General features: G+C 43.9%; 1 protein-coding gene and 1 long non-coding RNA gene across 3 annotated transcripts in view; one reads left to right on the top strand and one right to left on the bottom strand.

Moving 5' to 3' along the window:
* The window catches only part of myom1b (myomesin 1b), a 129,725-nt gene extending 126,847 nt beyond the window's left edge, over positions 1-2,878 (bottom strand). For both annotated transcript variants that reach the window (XM_078216063.1, XM_078216064.1), the window contains exons 1-2: positions 2,426-2,878; positions 1,422-1,613 (exon numbers count right to left, since the gene is read on the bottom strand). In XM_078216063.1, coding sequence (XP_078072189.1) covers positions 1,422-1,558 — 137 coding nt within the window. In that variant the 5' untranslated portion in view covers positions 1,559-1,613; positions 2,426-2,878. The remainder of the gene's footprint in view (positions 1-1,421; positions 1,614-2,425) is intronic.
* LOC144495718 (uncharacterized) overlaps positions 2,623-15,922 on the top strand; it is a 45,266-nt gene continuing 31,966 nt past the window's right edge. Inside the window, exon 1 of the long non-coding RNA XR_013498313.1 lies at positions 2,623-2,687. This is a non-coding gene — a long non-coding RNA (uncharacterized LOC144495718). The remainder of the gene's footprint in view (positions 2,688-15,922) is intronic.

Below are 15,922 nucleotides of genomic sequence, written 5' to 3'. Positions count from 1 at the left end.
TTAAAACTCTTACTGCAATCAACAAAACAGACAAGGAGTTATGCCTGGTGAGATGCTAAGGTTGGCCATGGGCGCCCTCTCTGCATAGCATTCTTCTCTTGAGGCTTTGGGAAACCGCATAACATGATTTCAACTTAAAATCCACAATAATCTACCGCAGGGTTAGAGATCCGCAAGAAACAAGAGTCTCAACATAAATTCAAAACAAAAAAAAGTGCTGAAAGTAAACAGTGGGGGTTGTCAGCATCTTAAAAATAGGGTTACCTTTTCTGGAACAGATCGTTCATCAGAACTGAGTTCCTGGAAAATCATTCTGCCCAAACTGTTAGCTTGCTCTTTGCTTTTCAAGTATTTTATTTCAAATACTTTCTACATTTCATTCAGATTGCCAGCATTTTTGTAAAATCACAGTGTAAATTCAAAATTAGCCAATCTATCCAAGGAAATTGAATGAAATACAGGGATGCAGCAACATGTAAGTGAGCAAGACCAGAAAGAAAGTCAAACTTCTCAACGTCAAGGCAGTTGAATTAGAAGAGATTGCCAAGGCTGCCTGATCCCTTTTTAATGAATAAATCATAGCTTCAAGTGTCTAAAGGACAGCCGACTAAATATAGTCAACCTATCATAAAAGTTCACCTCAGGCCAGCAATAAACCTTTTGCACATAACTGCCCAGTTTTCTGAGCTTTTTAATTTAGATTGCACTGCAAGATGAATCCTGGAGTAGTTTGATAATGAAAATCTAACAGGCTGTTTGTCTATAACACCGTTCCCTGTATTCCAGGTCCAAACAACGCATTAATTTATAAAGATCCTTTTTAAGAGGAATGGATTGATCTGTGGAAGGATTGTTTAGGTTAATTCTGTTTCTCTCTCCACAGACATGCTGAATTATTCCAACATTTTCTGTTTTTGTTTCAGATTTCCAGCATCCGCATTATTTTGCTTGTTTATGCATCGAGATAATTGTGCATCAACATGGGCAGCATGGTGGCACAGTGGTTAGCACTGCTGCCTTACGATGCCAGGGACCTGGGTTTGGTTCCCGGTTTGGATCACTGTGTGTGTGGAGTTTGCACAGTCTCCCGTGTCTGCGTGGGTTTCCTCCGGCTGCTCCGGTTTCCTCTCACAGTCCAAAGATGTGCGGGTTAGGTTGACTGGCCATGCTAAATTCACCCTAGTGTCAGGAGGATTAGCAGGGTAAATAGGTGGGATTACAGGCATAGGGCCTGGGTGGGATTGTGGTCAGTGCAGATTCGATGGGCCGAATGGCCTCCTTCTGCACTGTAGGGATTCTATGACATAGTTTAGGTATCAGCCTTCCATCTGTGGAGTTTTTGTAAAGTCTGGGTTGTCGGGTTTGTGTTGGTGTTGCAGCCCCCCCGGCGGGCACGGTGTGTGTGTGTGTGTGAGACTTACTTGTGGGAGTGAGATGCAGTGCTGCGCTTCTCCTCCTGGCGGTACTGCTGCATGGTGGAGGACAGCGTGGAGTCGCGGTAAGCGCGGTCATAGTGCCGGTGCTGCTTCTGGTAGAAAGGTAGAGACATCGAGGACATGCTTGGGCACGAAGAGTGCAAACCGCTCCCGGGCTGCTGGGCGAATTCTCCAAACCTGGTCACAGATGGACAAAATCGAGAAACACTCAGGGGACCGGAGAAACAAGGGTAGATGAATGTCAAAAGTTGCTAAGACAGCAATGGGGAATGTGAGCCTGTTGCTTTATAGAGAGGAGTGCGCTCGTTCCAAAATGTGAGGGACTTCGTATTCTCTGCCTGCCTGCCCGGTTCGTTTTCTGCCCTTTTCTGGTCCGGCCCTTGGATGGCCAAAGCCAAGTAACATTTAAACCGCCGCAGCTAAGGTTTCAAAGAACTTATTCAGTAGACAGTGTGCAACAATGCATTTACGTTTTACACCACATTATCAGAAATGCAAATCTGCTGTATATATTTTTGGAAATGTTCTAGTACATATGTGAAATACAATGAGATCTATTCGAATCAATTCGAATCACCCATAATGGTTTGAACTGGATTGTGCAAATTCAAAATCAGCTGTGATTGACACGAATATGTTTTTTTAGATAACAATAACCACAATTTCACTGTAAATACAATATTTTGTCTTTGGTCAAACTTTCCTTTCTTCTGCCTTTGCTTTTCTATTTCAAAACAGTCAGGGAAAATACTCTGACAAAACTGATATCCAATCTTCAATAATCTTAGTTCATTCCCTGTTTGCAACCAATAATCTTTAAAAAAAACCCTTCAGTGTTTGTGAGGGCGGGCTGCCCACCCAGCTAAGTTCTGGAGGTACATTTAGAACAGCAGCGGACGGCTGCTGACGGGGGGCGGACACTTTAAACAGACCAAAGCCTAACGTTTAAATCACAAACTCCGCTCTGATTGAGAACCGAGCGCCCTTACCGAATGTCAGATGTCTGCCTGGGCTTTTTGGCGTGAATGCTGTCCAGAAAGACTCGGGATGGTGAATCCAGGGGAGCGATGGCAGGGAGAAGGCTGTGCAGACTCGCTCCAAGGCTTGGACAAAAATAATGTCTCCCGTCAGTGGAATGTCAAAGGCAGAGTCCCGACCTTTTATGGCCAGGAGGATTGATAAATATAGCACTCGGACGGGAGCAAGCAAGCAGTCCCTCGCACTTAGCAGTCAGGGCCGATTCAACTGCAGGTAAAAGAGCAGCGAAATGCGGCGAAATGGCAATTTGCAAAAACTTGAGTTAAAGTTCTAATTCCTTCTACCCTGTCGCTTCTTAAATCTGGATTCATTTCACTAATATTAGCCGTCCTATTGCTCCTGGCACGGGGTTGACTTCTGCTAGCTGGACCTAAGCCTTCTTAGTGATTGCATATACATATGTGGAGGTGTGGTTTGAAAGATACAGGGATCAGTACATGCATTGCTGGAATGGGCAATGTAACCCTATCCACTTATGGCAAAAAAAATCTGTTATGGGAACAATAGCAAAAACTAATAACAAGCAAATATGCAGCAGGTGATGAGGGGAAAACCTACTTGACCTTGTCCACACCAATCTACCTGTGTAGGTGCATTTGTCCTTAACAGTTTTGGTAGGAAATAAAGTCCCATCTTCACATTGAGGAAAGCCTCTATTGCATTGTGTGGCACTACACCATGCTAAATGGGATAGATTTAGGACAGATCTAGCAACTCAAGACCTTTATAAAAGTTACAACGCCAATGCGCGGAGTAACATCCATAGAAACATCCATAGAAACCCTACAGTGCAGAAAGAGGCCATTCGGCCCATCGAGTCAGCACCAACAACAATCCCACCCAGGCCCTATCCCCCTATCCCTACATATTTACCCGCTAATCCCTCTAATCTACGCATCCCGGGACATTAAGGGGCAATTTAGCTTGGCCAATCAACCTAACCCGCACATCTTTGGATTGTGGGAGGAAACCGGAGCACCCGGAGGAAACCCACGCAGACATGGGGAGAATGTGCAAACTCCGCACAGACAGTGACCCGAGCCGGGAATCGAACCCAGGTTCCTGGAGCTGTGAAGCAGCAGTGCTAACCACTGTGCTACCGCGGACTGGGCAAGCCCTTAATCCATCTTCTTGCTTGCTCCAAGAAACAATTCAAATTGAATCCAACTGATTGGCCCCACATACTAGATCCGAGCTGACAAGAAACCACATTGCACCTGATCTTGGGCTTGATACTGGGCATTGGTGAGGTGCAGTGGACAATCAGCAGCAGCAAAATTGTATTCAACCATAATTTGTAACCCACATGGTCCACCATATCTGCTAGTGCAAAAATGGACTCCTTCTGCCCACTCTACGATTGCCATCAAAATGGCGATCAAACTGGTGCAATGAAGAGTGCAGGAGGGCATGCCAGGAGCAACACCAGGCATACAAAAAAGTGAGGTGTCAACCTGGTGAAGCTACGACACAGGACTACTTGCATGCCAGACATCAGAAGCAGCAAGTGATAGACAGAGCTAAGCGATCCAACAACCAACAGATCTGATCTAAGCTCTGTAGTCTTGCCATATACAGTTGTGAATGATAGTGGACAATTAAACAATTCACTGGAGGAGGAGGCTCCACAAATATTCCCATCCTCAATGATGGAGGAGCCCAGCACATCAGTGCAAAAGACAAGGCTGAAGAATTTGCGACAATTGTCAGCTAGAAGTGGAAAGTAGATGATCCATCTTGGCCTCCTCCTGAGGCTCCCAGCATCACAAATGTCGGTCTTCAGCTAATTCGATTCATTCCACGTGATATCAAGAAGCAGCTGAAGGAACTAGATACTGCAAAGGCTATGGGCCCTGACAATACTCAGGCAATAATAGTTTAAAGTTTTAAAGTTTATTTATTAGTGTCACAAGTAGGCTTACGTTAACATCGCAATGAAGTTACTGTGAAATACTGTGAAGACTTGTGCTCCAGAACTCTCCATACCCCTAGTTAAGCTGTTCCAGTACAGCTACAACACTGACATCTACCCGGCAATGTGGCACATGGGTAGTGCAAGATCTTTTTATTATTCGTCTCAAGAACTTCAACTTGGCAAAGTCAATTCTTCCCGGTGTTACTTCATTAATCACCCGAACATTCACTTGTGTATGTCAAAATTGGTGTGATGTACCATTCCAGATATTCTCAGTTTTGTTTTCAGGGCTAATTTTGTGTTGATCATTTTCTTTTTCATGTTTTTGAAATGCATCTTTGACCATTCCAATCCTTTGTCTTATTTCTTGGTTGCACTCTCTGTCTGACGTTAACATACTTCCTCGTAACAAAGTTTGTTACATGTTTTACTTCTTCATTCTTCACTTTGATCTTATTTGCCACGATAATTTTCTTTTTGGAGACTACTTGGCATTTTGTTTCCTCACCATTTATCCTCAGCTCTTTCTTCTCACTTTCACTCACTACTCTAGCCAAAATCTTTTGCGGTTTCTCTTCAGTCAGTAGTAAAATTTTTTGATTTGATTTGATTTATTATTGTCACATGTATTAGCATCCAGTGAAAAGTATTGTTTCTTGCACACTATACAAACAAAGCATACCGTTCATAGAGAAGGAAACTAGAGAATGCAGAATGTAGTGTTACAGTCATAGCTAGGGTGTAGCGAAAGGTCAACTTAATGCAAGGTCGGTCCATTCAAAAGTCTGACAGCAGCAGGGAAGAAGCTGTTCTTGAGGCGGTTGGTACATGATCTCACACTTTTGTATCTTTTTCCCGACAGAAGAAGGTGGAAGAGAAGAACAGTATCATCAGTGAATCTTACATTATTACAGTTGTAAGCTGCAGCTAATAATCCAGGAAAATTTTCAATCACTCCAGGAGTATTTTCACTGTACAAATTGAATACATCGGGGGGCGAGTGTGGGGGCAGGTGGTACCACCCTTGTCTGACCCCTTTTTAAATCTTCACAAAATCCCTTAGAATCATAGAATCCTACAGTGCAGAAGGAGGCCATTCGACCCATCGCATCTGCACCGACCACAATCCCATCCTGGCCCTATCCCCATAACCCCATGCATTTACCCTAGCTAGTCCCCCTAACACTAAGGGGCAATTTAGCACAGCCAATCCACCTAACCTGCACATCTTTGGACTGTGGGAGGAAACCGGAGCACCCGGAGGAAACCCACGCAAACACAGGGAGAATGTACAAACTCCACACAGAGAGTGACCCAAGCCAGGAATCGAACCCGGGTCCCTGGAGCTGTGAGGCAGCAGTGCTAACCACTGTGCCACCGTGCCACCCAATTAGATTCTTTAGATCCTTTACAACTTTTACAGCTGGAGTTTGTACCTAATAAAGATTTCCTATTATCCTAAGATTTTTGCCATTAAGGTCAAAAGATTCTAACATGACTACCAGTTCTTCATGTTTCATCTTACTATAATCAATAAATTACATTAATACATCATTTTTCATCTCTATGGCTCTTTCTGATTGTATCAGTCCCATAAAGATAGCATTTCATGTTCTTCTATCTTCTAAAAAACCACATTGAAGAGCTAAAAAATTCTTCAACATGGGAAGTGTTCAAAACATCACTGTTAAAATAATTAAAAAGAACCAGTCCAATTAAATTAAGAGAACAAAACAAAAGTGGATAACGGGTGAAATATTGGACCTACTGGAGCACAGAAGGAAGATGAAGCAAATAGATCATCAGAAAACAGGAATTGGATGAAAGGGTCAAAGAAAATTGTATTGAAGAGGAAGAAGTTTGTTTGAACAAAGAATGTGAAGGAATAGAAAAATATGAAAACACAGACTCAAGAATAATACATAAACAATTTGATTTGATTTATTATTGTCACATGTATTAACATACAGTGAAAAGTATTATTTCTTGCGTGTTATACAGACAAAGCATACCGTTCATAGAGAAGGAAACAAGAGAGTGCAGAATGTAGTGTTACAGTCATAGCTAGGGTGTAGAGAAAGATCAACTTAATGTAAGGTAAGTCCATTCAAAAGTCTGACAGCAGCAGGGAAGAAGCTGTTCTTGAGTCGGTTGGTACGTGACCTCAAACTTTAGCCCGAAGGAAGAAGTTGAAAGAGAGAATGTCCGGGGTGTGTGGGGTCTTTAATTATGCTGGCTGCTTTGCTGAGGCAGTGGGAAGTGTAGACAGAGGGTGTGGGGTGATCAGACAAGGGAGTTCAGACATCAAGGAAGGGTCGGACATCCAGGAGATGGGGGATCTGTCACAGGGGTTAGTGAGGGTCAGAAATCTGGAGGTGAAGTTGAACATCAGTGGTGGTAGGACATTGGCAGCGTCAGCTCTTGGGACTATTGAAAAGCATCACAAATTATGATGCACATTCTATGTTTTTATTTGTGGCATGTCCACGCAAAAAAAAATCCATCTACCGAGCGAACTGGGGAGGTAACACAATTCAAATGAATAAATTAGTAAAATATTAAATTAGTCACATTTGCTGCCACAGAATAAAAACCAAGTGGGGTAACAAAGAGCTGAGAAAACCCTTCTTTTGACAAAAGGTAATTAATCCCTCATCATTTGACAAGTGACACCACTGTTGCATATAAATATATAATATAAACAATAGACTTTATTGACTAAAACTATATAAAAATATAAAAAGAGAAAATGCATTTTAAAACATGCAAAGAATTAAAAAAATCAATAAAAGTGGTTAAGAGTGGGGCAACTTTAGTTGTCCATAAAAATCTGTAAATTTTTATAGTCTTTAATAACGCCAATCAGGTGACTTGTTCTGCGAACGATTTGAATTTCTGGATTTTGAGGAATTTCATCAATGAACCATTTTGTGTAAACCATTTACCCCGGCTCCTATGATAAACCCGAAAACTTTCACGGTAGATCCACCCATTAGCTGTTTGACCTCCTCGGTAAGATGTTGATATTTCTTTACTTTCTCCTCCCATGCTTTTTCCAAGGAGTTATTATTGTCCTCGATTCTTATTGAGACGTCTACCACAGCAACGTCATTCCCATTGCAAATCACCACGTCGGGTCCATATCGCTGTCTGTCTGCCATTCTAATTTGGGGATCAGACATCCCCACACGTAGAGACTGGACTTCGGGAGGGTGGATCGGATGTCGAGAGAGGGTAGTGGGGAAGGGGGTTAGTCGGACATGGGTGGTATGGGGAGCCACCAAGTTAAATGATCTATTCAGCGATGCATTTTCCATTCTTGTCAGTATTTTTAAACCCTGCATCATATTCCTCTTCTCATTTTGCCTGGTGAGTTAATTCCTATTTGCTTTTTTTAGATCAAATTCAACCTAAAATTAGAATTCACCTTTTTTGTCTCCTCTGTCTTTCTAGGGAGTTATCTTTGATGATGGGGTGCCAAAAACTGCAGGCAAAATTCCACATTTTGTCCTCTCCAATAATTAACACAAGCATATCAGATTGTGTTTTGACAGATGATCAAATGTCTTCATGATGCTTTCCAGTATGGTACTTGATCAGGATTATTAATAGGAGCTTTACATTGTTTGAATTAGTTCAAACAGTGAACAGTAAGTCACACTTAAACCTTTCCCCTTTCCACTTTTACAATTGCACGTTTTGTGTGTGTAGACTTAGAGTTATCCCCATCTGCTGTTTGTAGCCAGCCAGTTATTTTGCAATTTTACTGCATAGTAGAATGGACATGTACTATCCATTCATCTTTTAACCTTCTTAATACATCAGCATGGTGAGAGCATGCTTTAACTATGGAATGTTTATTTGCAGACACAAGGAACGACCATGGTGCAAATAGAAACAAAAAGTGACAACTGGAGTTTTGCAAGGAATTTATTGAAGTATAATTAGCAGAGAGGGACTGGGGACATCTACCATGTTAACTATAGATTGCACCTCTTTCTAAAGAGAACAGCCCTATTCTTAAGTATGTCATTGTCATTCCTTAAAAGGAGGAGATATAACTTTCTGGTACTTTTTTAACAAGACTGAATGCACTAAAATATCTGAGCGGGATTTTACAGCCTCGCTCGAGGTCAACGGACATTTCCATTGTCCGCCCCTCGCCGGCTCCGATTCAGTGGCAGGCGAAGCGGTAGAATTCCGACGTGTGTTTGCTAAGATCTGCTGCTTATTCAAGCTGCAGGAAATAACAATAACCAAATTAATAACGTGAATAGTTGCACAATAATCGAGTAAATCATATTTGTACCTATTTCCTGAAATCAACTGTACCATAACAGTAACACTGACGATGAAGCACTTTTGGGAAATCCGAAGGAAAGGATAAGACCATGATTGTAATGCAAAGTTATTCCTTTTCTTTAGCACAGTGAGCAATGTATTTACCAGTTGAACCACGGAGACAGTGGCCGGTATTTTGGCAACAGTGTGTGGTTCTTAACTTCATAGTCAGAATTGTGTGCCACTTACTTTCTCTCACTTTTTCCCATTTCCTATATGAAGTTAAAATTCTAAGTGTGGGTGGCGTGCATGGGAAATGCATGCAATTCAAAGCCAGGGAAAGTTTTTCATTGATGAAACTTGATGTCAGCTGACAATGCAGCAGGTATTGGTGGCCTATTAAAGAGCCTTCTGGTCAAACAGGGAGATACAATGAGATAACTCCTCCGAGGCTAGTGTCCTTTCACCAAACGTAGATGTATTTGCATAGTCAGCAACACTCAGGCAGGTACTTCCTCATGCAGAGCATAAACCCGGAGTGCCAGTAATCCTGACACTCCATATTATATACACAGGCAGGGCTCCTTGGTTGGACAAGCCATTACTGCCCTCATCAGGGAGCTCATATTCTAAGATGTCCACACCATGGGCCTCAGTAAAGTCATTACGCTCTACATCATGGCCACAACTTTCCTGTTAACATGAGAGCACAAAGGTGACATGGATGTTTTTCAAAATTAATTTTCATTTGTAAATATTTCACATTACATTGGTTTCACTTTATTCATCTGTACATCGCTGTTATTTGTTGCTTCGTCAGAGAGCTAAATATACTGACACGTCTCATGGTTGGCAGGCATTGATGGTTACAGGGGAATTAGGGACATTTCCTTTATCGTGAAAGAATAGTCCTTACTAAGTCAATATACAAACAATGATAATGAAGAGCAGCATTACTCTGAACTTCAATGCCACAGGACTTTCTAGGCAACCAGAGGGGGAATTTCACGATTTAGATATTCTTTTTTTTTTGTTTGCCCCTTAGACAACTGACGCTTTCTTTTCTGCATATTGAACAAAACATTGATTGCAAGTACAATAAGAGTGAATTAATTCAATCCAGTTGGGGGATGTTTGTGATGTATATTCTTAATGTGTTTTGCTGTTGCAACTTTGCTCACTATGGTGGTTGTTTACGTGCTCCACTCCTATTTACTCTAGTGGATGGAGTAGAGATACTGACAGTCTACTTGTCAAATAAAAACCTGCCACTTGCATTCAGGACAATCCCTGAGAAGACATCTGATGCTAAGAGCCCTCCTTGCTGGAGTTGGTGTAGAGTCATTGCACTGATGGTCTTGTCAGTATTAACAAAATAAGTTACAAATGCCTCCCTAGGCAATGCCCCCATATGTCTTTTTTTTAATACTTTTCCAATTCAATCAAATCAAATCCAATTCAGAGTCTCAACAAGTTGAGACATTTCAGATCCAGGCTGACAAGACAGGGCGAGCGACCAAATCACCCTGTCCTGGGCCTGATCTACATGAGCCAAGTTAATTGGAGGAGCAAAGCAACACCTCCTCCAAGACTTGAATGCCCCCATATGTCTTATGAAATCCGATCCATCTGAGCATTGCACAATGGGTATTTATGAAGTTCAGGAATCCCTTCTTCATGATTTCTGGAAGACCTTCTCCAAGTAAGTTGAAGACAGTTAAGACTTCATCTCAGAATGTGGGCTTTAGAACAATGGCAGCACTGACCGCACTCATGAGAGATGGTATGACTGTTCTTATGGCCTAAAAGATTGAGATCACCATGGGTATGGAAAGAAAAAAGACTTGTATTTATATAGTGCAATTCCTCCTGACCACAGGATGTCCCAAAATGCCATTAAAGTGTAATCACTAATGTAGGCAACACAACTACCAATTTGAACACAGCAAGCTCTCACAAGCAGCAATTGTTGATGGCCCCATCATCGGTTTTTGTGACCTTACTTGAAGGATGAATATTGGCCAGGACACTGTGACAGTTCCCCTGCTCTTTATTACAATGGTGCAATGGGATCTTTAACAAAAACAGAAAATGCTGGAAAATCTCAGCAGGTCTGACAGCATCCATGGAGAGAGAATAGAGCCAATGTTTTGAGTCAGGATGACCCTTCGTCAGAGCTCAAGACATGGAAAATAGGACAAGATGTATACTATGAGGGTGAGGATAAGGGGTTGGGAGAGCTGTAATTGATAGGGCCATCATAGACAAAAATATAAAGGGAATGTAAATGGTGATTATAAAAGGCTGAGAATGGTGCTAAGTGCGTCCATTAATAGATCAGAATGTGTGAATAGCAGAACAAAGGTGCAGAGTGTCAAAGGACAACCTAAGAAATGTGACAGTTGGCCCTAGTGAAGTGGGGAGGACTGTGGTGGGGATGGAAAACAAGATAGGAAGCGAGATTTTAGAAGTGGAAAAATAAAAATAAGAATATAAAGTAATAAAAATGGATGAATAAGATGAAAAAAAGAAATAAAATGAAATAAATGGAAACAGGGTGAAGGTGGAGGGGAGAGTTTATCCTCTGAAGTTGTTGAACTCAATATTCAGTCTGGAAGACTGTAAAGTGCCCAATCAGAAGATGAGGCGCTGTTCCTCCAGTGTATACTGGGCTTCACTGGAACATTGCAAAAGGCCAAGCACGGACACATGGACAGGAGAGCAGAGTGGTGTGTTGAAATGGCAAGCGACAAGAAGGTTTGGGTCCTGCTTGCGGATGGACAAAAGGTGTTCAGCAAAGCGATCACCCAGTCTGAGTTTGGTCTCTCCGATGTAGATCGATGTGTGATCGATATTCCACTTGTCACACATATCCTGAAAGAGCTTACCAACAAATTAAGGGCCATTATTGCTACTGATGTTTCTATCATCTAGGCACACCAAAATACTGTGGCTACAAGAGCAGGTCTGAGGTTAGGAATCCTGCAGCAAGTAACTCACCTCCTGACTGCCCAAAGCCTATCCACCATCAAGAGGGCACAAGTCAGGATGGAATGCTCTCTACTTGTCTGGATGGGTGCAGCACCAATAACACTCAAGAAGCTCAACACATCCAGGACAAAGCAACCTGCTTGTTTTCAACCCTTTCACAAACATTCACTCCCCCCCAACACCAACAAACAGTGGCAGCAGTGCGTACCTTCTACAAGATGCCGTGCAGGAACTCATCAAGGCTCCTTAGGCAGCACCTTCCAAACCCAAACCATTGTCATCGAGAAGGAGAAGGGCAGCCGACACATGGGAACACCACCAGCTGGCAGTTCCCCTCCAAGTCGCACACCATCCTGACTTGAAACAAGATCTCTGTTCCCTCACTGTCACTGGATCAAAGTACTGGAACTCCCTCCCCAACAGCACTGTAGGTGTACCTACACCACAAGGACTGCAACAATTCAAAAAGACAGTTCACCACCTTCTCAAGGGAAATTAGGATGGGCAATAAATGCTGGCCTAGCCAGCAAGGCCCACACCCCATAAAATATTAATATGAACCAGGAAGGAGCGCCATTATTGAGTGAGTTTTTCAGGGAGCAGAATGGTGGGTAGGGAGAGGTCACAAACCAGGGAAGGAGACAGGGAGAGATCCCAAACGGAGGTGCCTGGGATGGGACAAAGACAGGGGACAGAAATAAGTCCCATGAAATTAAGTTAAAAGAAAGGAGCAGAGAAATAGGCTTCAACTTAAAGGAAATGTTGCAGGAAACAGACCTTATGTCAAGAGAAGACCATGAAGATCTGAGAAGGCAGCCAAAATTTGTTGACTCCGTGCTGCAGGCCACTGGGGCAGGAGTAGCCCTTTGGAGCAATGGTGTTCCGTTTAGCACTGCCAAATACCTGAAATTGTGCTTGCAAGAGGATGCTTTAGTGTACTCAGAAATCAAGAAGAGGGGCAAATCTCAGAAGGTGAAATTGAAACCCTGCAAGCGGCAGCACGGTGGCACAGCGGTTAGCACTGCTGCCTCACAATGCCAGGGGCCTGGGTTCAATTCCAGTCTTGGGCGACTGTGCAGAATTTACATGTTCTTCGCGTGTCTGCGTGGGTTTCCTCCGGGTGCTCCGGTTTCCTCCCACAGTCCAGAGATGTGCAGGTTAGGTGGATTGGCCATGCTAAATTGCCCTTGTGGTTTTATTCACTTAGTAAGTGTCTTGAATCTCAAACTTTGTCGACTTTAAACAAAGCGCCATTGGTCCCAAACCAGATCTAGCTCCCTTCCGCCTACCACTCCTGCACCCCACAACAATCCAAGATTTGGCCAAGGATCATAACATTCTGCAAATGACATAAACTCTAATCAATGATTACAAAAGTTCTGATACGATCTTCCAATGAGGCCCATGGGTGGGATTGCTTGGCCATGGTCGCACCAAGACTGGAAAATCCTGCCCGAGGTCAACAGACCTTTCCATGTTCTGTTAATCCTGATATGTTCAGGCTGTGTGGACCCACACTCCCATATGCTCGGTAACCTTTTATAGCTTGCTTGTCTGGTTCTGACACATCTCAATCAAGAAACCATGGCCACGATTCTCCCATCCACGCCTGCCACTTTTCTGGCAGGTCAGCTGGGAGACACGTGTCTGTGGCCTTGAAAGGGGATTTGCGCATGCTTGGGGAATGCATGCGCATCTCCCAGGGCCGGCGAGCTGTCACCCGCCAGACCACGCTGGAAATCAGCAGGAAGGCAGGTAAATCTTTTTTAAATCTATTTTAAATATCTAGATGTGTTAATTATTGGGACCTTTCAGGTCCCGATCAAATCTCTCACCCCACCAGGAGTACTTCATTCCGGCGGTTAGACTGGCTCCCCACGTTCGGGGAGCTAGCGGGAGACCCTGCAGCAGTGCCAGCCTGTGCCTCCTGGCACTGCCCAAGGGGTAAAGTGCCCATACCCAGGGGATACCTTGGCACTGCCCATTGGGCATCGGGCAGTGCCAAGTGGGTGGGGCCTATTGTGGGCAAGGCCTAGGGATGATCGGTGGGGGTGGGGTTCTCGCTGCCACTCTGCATTGGGATCGGTCTGGGATGGAGGGAGGTCAGCGATTGGGGCAGGCAGGGGGGAGTGGTCTGCTGGGGGGGGGGGGGGACTGTCTCCGTGGGGGGGGTCTGACCCTGGGAGGTCAGACCCTCGGGTGTCAGTCGGGTGGGGGGGGGGGGGTGTCTGTTGGGGAATCCCACTGCTGGGGCCTGGGCATCGGGGCACTCCAGGACGGGGAGGGGGTCAGGGCTGGCCCAGGAATTGTTGTGGGGGCTGCAATCGGGCCATGAGAGTGTCTGGAGGGGCAGCACTGCGGGGGTCCCGGGCTGGCCAACGATCGGGCAGGCCAGCAAATGGGAATTTGACAGTTTGGGGCCACTGCGCATGCGCAGAGTTCTGGAACTGTCAGACTCCGGCATGAATAGGCCCCACCCCCCCTGGGTTTTTAGTGAGATTCAGGACTGGGCCCTCTACATTGCAGAGTGCGGAGATTCAGGTGAGAAGCTGAACTGTCAGAACTGGCGCAATCTAGACCAGTTTTGCCGCCAGTTCAGCACTTTTGGGAGTATCCCCCCCGCCCTCCCGCTGTAGCTCTGTAAGCTGTTTAAACATTTTCAATTTGGATAGTAGGTCAGCTGCATCCCAATTCAAACTGGCAAATTTTGCGGACATTCTGACAATATCCCTCTAACCCTCGATGAAAGCAAATTACTGCAGATGTTGGAATCTGAAACCAAAAGAGAAGGAGAGCTTTGACAAAGGGTCACCTGGACTCAACGTCAGCTCTTTTCTATCCTTACAGATGCTGCCAGACCTGCTGAGATTTTCTCTTTTGATCCCTCTAACCTTCTTTGTTTTATTCAATTTATTGTTCAGCCACTGCTGAAGTCATTTGTTATAATCACAACTTTCTCTGGCCAATGTTTTTGATGGTTTTATTTGTTTTTTTTCTGTTTGACTTTCTCTTTTGCTCACTCTCTTCCAGCCCACAACCCGGTCACTCATCTTTCTCGATTGAGCTAAACCTGTACTAGTCCTCTTGATGCACTGCAATCCCGCTTACTGAACTCACATGCCATGCACTGCAATCCCACCATGAGGAACTCATCTACTTACTAACGTTTTAATTGAACACTATCTCGATGTCGTGTCTTCTGCGCAGTCACCCTCCTGTGATTAAACAGTGTCTGAGGCTGCAAGTTTGTTGCGGTCTCATGTCATGTAACATGCTGATTATCATATCATACCTGTACTTAATCTTACCGTCACCATCACTGAACATCATGTCTCATTTTTATAATGATTTAAAGGCACCACACTCAGAAAGGATGGTGTAACTATGTTGTGGGTTCATTTATTTAGACTTGGTACATAAGAACAGCTGTGCAAAGGTACAAGTTCAAAGACATCAGAAGCAGAGTTGTGAGTGCTGTGTTCTCCTCACAGGTCAATGTGAAACTGAGACTGGATCACATGACACACTTCACTTCCAGTGATGGCATCACTGCCAATCCAGCTCCTTAGAGCTAACAGCAGCACTTTAGCTGCATGGGGCTTCTTCTCCTGTTCTGCACTCTGACCAAAACTGACCGATCTTTGAACTGCTCTTCACTAATCCGCGAACTGATTTGAGTAACCGAACCAAACACTTCAAGAAGGTCTCACTATTACTAGCCAGGATCAAATATAACAAGTATGGGAACATCCCGTGCCCTGAATGTTATAATCTCCATGGATGCTAGCTTACAAAACACACAGGGACAAAAAATACAAATTGATTTCATGACAAATTGGATAGGTTCTGTCACGGCTGGGTAATCCTCAGATTAATGTTAATGTGGCTTAGTCAAAGATATTCCCATATGCTGACAAACAAATAACAAAATATCTCCAGTGTTACATATCCAATTTCTGCTTCTTTTAATCTCAGTAGATGCCACAGCTTGAAAGCACTCTTGACTGGCATTCTACACAAAGGAGAAGGAGAAAATAAAGAATGTCATGGTGGCACAGTGGTCAGCACTGCTGCCTCACAGCACCAGAGGCTCGGGTTCAATTCCAGCCTCGGGTGACTGTCCGTCTGGAGTTTGGACATACTCCCTGTGTCTGTGTGGGTTTCCTCCCACAGTCCAAAGATGTGTGGGTTAGGTTGATTGGCCATATCTAATTGCCCCTTAGCGCCAGGGGGATTAGCAGGGTAAATACATAGGGTTACG

Source organism: Mustelus asterias, chromosome 7 (genome assembly GCF_964213995.1).
Source record: "Mustelus asterias chromosome 7, sMusAst1.hap1.1, whole genome shotgun sequence".
Lineage (NCBI taxonomy): Eukaryota > Metazoa > Chordata > Chondrichthyes > Carcharhiniformes > Triakidae > Mustelus > Mustelus asterias.
Note: the sequence above shows the minus strand (reverse complement) of the source record. Positions and strands in the feature narration are given on the sequence as shown.